A 6,610-nucleotide genomic window follows, 5' to 3' on the forward strand; every position below is an offset into this window, starting at 1 on the left:
ATTGTATTTTATAGCGCTTTTTACTAAATCTCCTTCAGGTAATTTTTTATTAATCTACTTAATGATTTGCCACAAGATGTTTACAGGTGCTGATTATTTTTCTATTTTAAATCTCCTTTTTCATAAGAGAAGAAACATCAAATTATATGTGTGTATGGGTGTGTGCGTGTGTGCGTGTGTGCGTGAAAATATAATTCCGCCAACTCAGCCTATAAATTGCATCTGCTATTGTGATGTTACCAATACAACTAACAAAATAAATAAAACTAGTTGTGTTATATATATATATATATATATATATATATATATATATATATATATATATATATATATATATATATATATATATATCAAATTTAAAAAAAAATTTATTTAGATGAAAGTATTTATCTGCCCTGCGAGTCTGATTATTTGCAAAAGTTTTCATCTGAAGAAACTTCAACTAGATTGTCTGTACCTTTAAAAAAACAACAGACTTTTTATCAAGAATGTTCAGAAGTTGCAACTAGTTCTTTACGATCATTGTCTATAACTGAAAGTGATAGCCAGCATTATCGACCTCAATTAGGTAACTTGACGGTGATTCGGAGGTGCTCTGCACCGGCTCTATTAAGCGCTGACAAATTTTTAACAACGAAGTCCCAAACACCAAGCGTCGAATCAGTCAAATCCAACAACCGTCGTAAAAATTATTATGTTGATGAACAAAATAATAAAATATTTTACGAACTCCAAAAGTCTAATATCGACGAAGAAAATCATTTTAAAGTAATACAAGACAATATTCAATTGCCATTATTCAATAAATGCGAGTTAGATAATAACAGTTTGAAAAAAAACGTTAATTCGGTATTCAATAAAAATTTCCTAAACGATAAAGATAAACTCATGGAGGATATTCCTAAATCTAAAAGAAAGTTGTCTCAGCAAAAAGATTACTTCGATAAACAAGTATCCAATATTGAAACTACACCCCACCACAGGACTAGAAAGTTTAGTTTACCGGAAATTAGTTATAATTCAAGTTTAAAAAAAGATGACGACGACGATGACGATGAAACTCACGTCAACTTTAGTTCTAAAGCAAAAAAAAAAACTATTTAACGATTTTCTAACTTTTAAACGCAAAAGTGCAGATTATTCCCACCTTGTTAAAAAAAAAAGTTTCGATGACTATTACATGAGTAAAATAAATGACTTTAAAAAAAATTCTGAAGCAAACTCAAGAAAATACTCGTACGATTCTAGAACACCAGAAGCGGAGCGCAGAATAAGTTTAAGTGAATCATTCAAATCTGCCATGTTTCGACGTACTGGTCTGCAAGAGGAGAGAAAAACTTCTCACGATGAAAACAACAACGAAAAAAGAGTCAGAAAAGACAGCATAAAAAGATTAAAAAAGGAAAAGAAACTAGCTTCCGTTGAAAATAACATTTGCACTAACTCATGTAAAAATCTACTTCCAGTAAATTGTGTTGAAGTTAAACCAAAAAGGAATGCTACTTTGAAATCTCATGATAAATTTTCTGATGAAATCAATCAAAACTTAAATTTATCAAACATAAATAAAATACAGAACAACAACAATTTTTATAGGTAAGAGTAAATTTATTTTATGTCCAATTATGAAACTATTTTTAAGGCTAACTATTTTGAGATTTTAAAATTATTTATAAACTTTAATCATTTCTTGAAATTCTGAAGCAACTGTAGCTATTTATAAAAAACTTTCTTTTTTTATAACTTTTTTACAACCAGTTGTATGATTCCACCTTTTGAAACTTGGTCAAATAAAAAAATAAAACAAGACTCTCTTCCATTACTTCATATTGCTGCATCAGAAGGAAATCTGGATCTTTTAAACACGCTTCATAATATAGGAGTTGATATTAATGAACTTGACGATTCTGGGTGGCCCGCTTTACATTATGCCGTTTGTTCTGGGAACTTTGAAGCAGCACAAATGTTAATTGAGTATGGAGCCTCAATAAAGGATTATTCTCTGAAGGTGACAAACAGCTACTGTGCTACTGTTCGAAACTGCATCCAGACTGCGCATATAGAAATGACACTTTAGTAAATAACTACTTTTTTTAAAAGGAAATAATAGCTGCTTTTTCAAATTGAAAAGAATTATGTAACTCTTTAGTTTATTTCATTTATTTTTTTAGTTTACGACATTTTTATTTTATGCATGTTTTGTTTAGTTTGTAAATATTTAATTAATAAATTTGTCAATAATCTTTTTTCAATAGGTTCTCACAGCAGAGTTTCATTAAATACTTTTAAGGTATTAAACAAATGAATGTAGTCTTATGCACGACTAACATGATCTTGTTAATATAAATTAGATATCGATCTTGTATAATATACAAAATATCGATTTTATCTTTCGTTTTAAAACTCGTTTAGTCAACATAATTTTTATTAATTGACAGTTTAAATTTAAATTTTAGTTTTTCTCAAGCTCCATTTAATTGTTAGTTGGGTGGCTCAAAAATATTTTAACATAAAGTATGAAGTAAAAGCGGAACGTAAATACAAATAGAATATTTTCCTGCCGAGTAACTGTTTTAGAGTGTTAGCTAATCTCCAATGTTTACTGCACCTGTTATGAATTTTGCAGAACCTTCTTTTAAAACTTTATAGGGCACATGGGTTCCCCACAAAACAGATAAGTAAATGCGGTTTCTTTGACTAGTTTGCTTGGGAAATGATTTTAGCAGGAATATAATAAATTAGATAATCTACGTCAGATACACAGATTACAGTGATATGTTCAACATTATAAATTTTTTTCTTTTTAATACAAGTCAAGTGCTGTCCTAAGACTTTATTTTTCAACAAAAAAAAATTGCCGCTTTTTCACATATGTTATAATATTTAAATAATAGTACATACATAGAATTTGGTATACATACACCATATATACATAAAAAAGTCCTCCCAGTTTCAAATTTCAAAGTTTCAAAAGTATAACCTGCCCGCATATTGAAAACTTTATTTATGTTTTTTTAACTTGTGTTAATAAATAACCATAACGTTTTAATAAATAACCATAAGCTTTACGAAAAAAATTAAAAAATTGCCCATTATCGGATTTTATATCATTATATGAATTATCTAAATGAATAATTCTTAACCTACCATACTTCCCAAGAGAATTATTAAGAAAGGATAAAGTTAGGAAAACAAAATTCTATAAAATAAATGTTTAATGAATATAGCAGTTGAATAAAATATCGGCCATTGTATTTTCATTTAGTAAACTTTTCGCCTTCTAATATTAACTGATAGTAATTAACATTAAGTCAGTGGTCGGCACCATATTTCCAAAGGGGCCCACTTACAAAATTCTTGTTTTAGTTGCGGCCCACAGCAATAAGAGAGTCACAGATAAATAGGTTATATTACCTATATAACAGAATAGTATAATAATGTGACACTTATAGTGAAATAGAAATTGTATCAATACAATAATTAGAAAAGAAGAACATAAACACAATTAAAAATTTGGTGAGTATTTTGTTGTTGCAGCTAGCACAAGGTCATTCAAATGAGTTTCAGTCAGTCTTGTTCTGTAAACATTTTTTATTATTTTCATGGCTGAGAATGTTTGTTCGCATTGGTAACTAGTGCCATACATACAGATAAGTCTATTTGCATGTTTTTTAAGAACTGGAAAACGTTCCTTCATGACAGCATGCCAGAAAATAATTAAATTTTCACCAAAAGTGCCATCTTCATCTTTTTTTGGTGCCTTTCTTCTCAACTCGTCGTCACATTGAAAGTTAATTAGTTCATCCTTTGCTTTTAAAGTATCAGCTTCTTCAAAGTCCTTTAGAATACTAATATCATTCATATCAAAGTCAAATGGATAACACAAAAAAACCATATGCTTTTTTAAGTCTTCAAATTCATTAAATCTGTTTTCAAATTGATCATGCAGAGCAGTCACTATTAATGAAAATGACGATAACATTCCCCTTGATGGTTGACATTCATTTAAAGTAGGAAAATGAGTACAACTACCAGATGCAAATTGAGTTTTGTACAAATTAAGTTTTGTCTTCATCACAGTGATGTGGTTGATCAAATCACAAACCAGCACACGGCGGCCTTGTAATCTCTTATTCAGAACATTGAATTGTGCTGTGATGTCGCAAAGGAAAGCCAGTTTACACTTAAACTCTTTAATAGACATTGTAATGAATGAAAATTTTTGAGTTACCATGAACTGCAGTACACTTGGCAAACACTCCCAAAATCTGTTAAGAATATTTCCTCTTGATAGCCACCAAACCTGCAAAAAATAGACAAACATCTATTTTTGATTGTAATGGTAAATTATTTATTTTTTGTCTATATACCTCTGAATGAAGAAGAAGATCGCCATGTTCATCTTCATTTTGTTCCATTAGCGCACGAAATTGACGCCGTTTGAGTGCATTGGAACGTATATGATTGATTGTTTTTACTACAGCTGTCATTACATCATCAATTGTCGCATCTTTAGGGCACAGTGCTTCATGGTGTATCACACAGTGATATGACATAAATTTGTTAGGAAACTCACCACTATTTCTCAGCAAAGTAACAACTCCTCGAATTCTTCCAATCATAGCAGGAGCGCCATCTGTAACAACTGAAGATATTTTTTGAAGAGGCACTTTCCTATTTTTTAATATTTTGAACAATTTGTCATAAATATCTTGTCCAGTTGTAGTTGTTTCCAGTGGTTCAATTCCAAGCAGTTCTTTAAATAAACAACAATTCGTAGTGATAAAACCTGCATAAACACAGAGTTGTGCTTTACCGACAAGGTAAGTAGACTCATCGAGAGCGATACTCACAAATTCAGCTTCTGACAGATTGTTTGACAATTGTTCATAAACATTAACAACCATTTTCTCAATTTTTCGAGTAACTGTACGCGCGGACAAGTGCATACTTTGAAATTTGTCATGAATTTTTTTATCATTTGGGGAAAAAAATTTTGATGCTTCAATCATGCATTCTTTGATTATTTCACCATCAGTAAATGGTTTCAGTTTTTTTGCTAATATCCATGACACCATATTAGAGGCACCAGTTTCACAATCAACACTGCTAGACATTTGTTGAAACAAATTTTTCTGTTTTTTTAAACAGCTTTTCAATGAGTCGTATTTTATTTTTCTGGTTGTTGAATCAAGAGGATATTTAGTACTGTACAATTCATGTTTTGATACGAAATGACGTTCAAGCTTGGTTCCTTTCAGTTCACTAACAGTCTCATTACATATTAAACATAGAGCATTACTTGGTCCCTCAGAGAAGAAATAAATCAGCTCCCATTTTTCATTCCACTGACGTGCATATTTACGCTTCGCTTCATGTTTACCTGGCATATCTTTGCAAGTTAATGTGTGTATTTATTAGAGTTGCAACTTCTGAGTAAAGCATCCAAACTCGATAACCGGTTACTCGATAACTGGTTATACTCGAGTAATTTTTGGTTATTCAATTTCCAAATATTGCGTCTTAAAAAACCGGTTATTTAAAACATTAAAGATTAGCCGACTATTTCTTTTATAATACTTATTTCGTAAAAAATCTAAACAATATAGTATTTTTATTCAAGAAAAGTACGAAAAACATTCTAAAGACGATAACTTTTAACACTGGTATATTTGATATGAAATAGTTTTTACAGCGTTAAATTAATTAAATTGTTGTTTGAGTTACTTCATCTGAACAAATTTGAATGTTCTAACTATTTTTGACGTGCTTTTCGAATGTTTTTATTTTTGTAGAGTAATTTTTTAGCATGATTTAACTTTTAAGTATAAGGATCTTATTTGAAATCTTAAAGTGCTACAGTGTTAGAGTACATTAAAATTATTTTTTTACTATATCTAAAATGACAAGATCTGGTGTTAGGGAGTATTTTATAAGGAGGCTTTATAATTTTTACAGCCTGGAAAACAACTAAAAGGCCCACAACTGCACTACTTTGTATATTATGCAGTTAGGTGGCTTGGGACCCACAACTTATGTAGCAATTGGGCCGCGGCCCACAATTTGCCAACCTCTGCATTAAGTAAAGCAACAAAGTTTGGTAAATTTTATTGATTTTGTTTTCATATAACATTATTTCCCATTAAATATATCTGATGTATTAAACTCTAAATAATAATCTGTTTGCTTTAGGAAAAAAAAGGAAAACAATAATCCGACGATAAAATTGATGATAATCCGATACACTTGATTAATGGGATAGCGTAAATTTTTCTTTGTTTCCAAAGTCACCCAGATCAGGCTAAGATGTCCGTTAAACGTCTTTACGACGTCTTAGTTTCAAAAACCATAGAACATGCAAAGAACATTCTGTGTCCATTAGGAATGCTTGAATATAAATGTACAAATAAACTATTGTTAAGTAGTCAAACAAATAAAATCCATTAATTTTGTAAAACTTTTGAATAGAGTGTAACTAAACGATTATTTTGTACATAATTTTTATTTATTTAATCAAATAATGACATGAATCAAAAATAGTAATGGCTCAAAGTTATTAACACAAATTATGGTAAATATTCTGCCAAATTTTTTTTCCTTATGAGCATCA

At 30.0% G+C, this 6,610-nt stretch overlaps 3 protein-coding genes across 5 annotated transcripts in view; 2 read left to right on the plus strand and 1 right to left on the minus strand.

Moving 5' to 3' along the window:
* Positions 1–2,241, plus strand: part of LOC136076711 (uncharacterized) — a 30,036-nt gene extending 27,795 nt beyond the window's left edge. For all 3 annotated transcript variants that reach the window (XM_065790080.1, XM_065790081.1, XM_065790082.1), the window contains exons 3-4: positions 377–1,596; positions 1,759–2,241. In XM_065790080.1, the coding sequence (XP_065646152.1) occupies positions 377–1,104 (728 nt within the window). In that variant the 3' untranslated portion in view covers positions 1,105–1,596; positions 1,759–2,241. The remainder of the gene's footprint in view (positions 1–376; positions 1,597–1,758) is intronic.
* LOC136075802 (uncharacterized) lies at positions 1,181–2,077 on the plus strand. The gene is made up of 2 exons (XM_065789240.1): positions 1,181–1,596; positions 1,759–2,077. Exons 1-2 carry the CDS (start codon positions 1,181–1,183, stop codon positions 2,075–2,077), a joined length of 735 nt encoding a protein of 244 aa, XP_065645312.1.
* A 1,264-nt stretch (positions 2,242–3,505) lies between the features above and the next one.
* On the minus strand, positions 3,506–5,390 carry LOC136075803 (general transcription factor II-I repeat domain-containing protein 2A-like). The gene is made up of 2 exons (XM_065789241.1): positions 4,371–5,390; positions 3,506–4,303 (listed from the first exon to the last, which is right to left on the minus strand). The coding sequence occupies exons 1-2, from the start codon at positions 5,388–5,390 to the stop codon at positions 3,506–3,508; spliced, it is 1,818 nt and encodes a 605-aa protein (XP_065645313.1).
* Between the last annotated feature and the right edge of the window lie 1,220 nt (positions 5,391–6,610).

This window comes from Hydra vulgaris, chromosome 02 (genome assembly GCF_038396675.1).
Source record: "Hydra vulgaris chromosome 02, alternate assembly HydraT2T_AEP".
In the NCBI taxonomy this organism is placed as follows: domain Eukaryota; kingdom Metazoa; phylum Cnidaria; class Hydrozoa; order Anthoathecata; family Hydridae; genus Hydra; species Hydra vulgaris.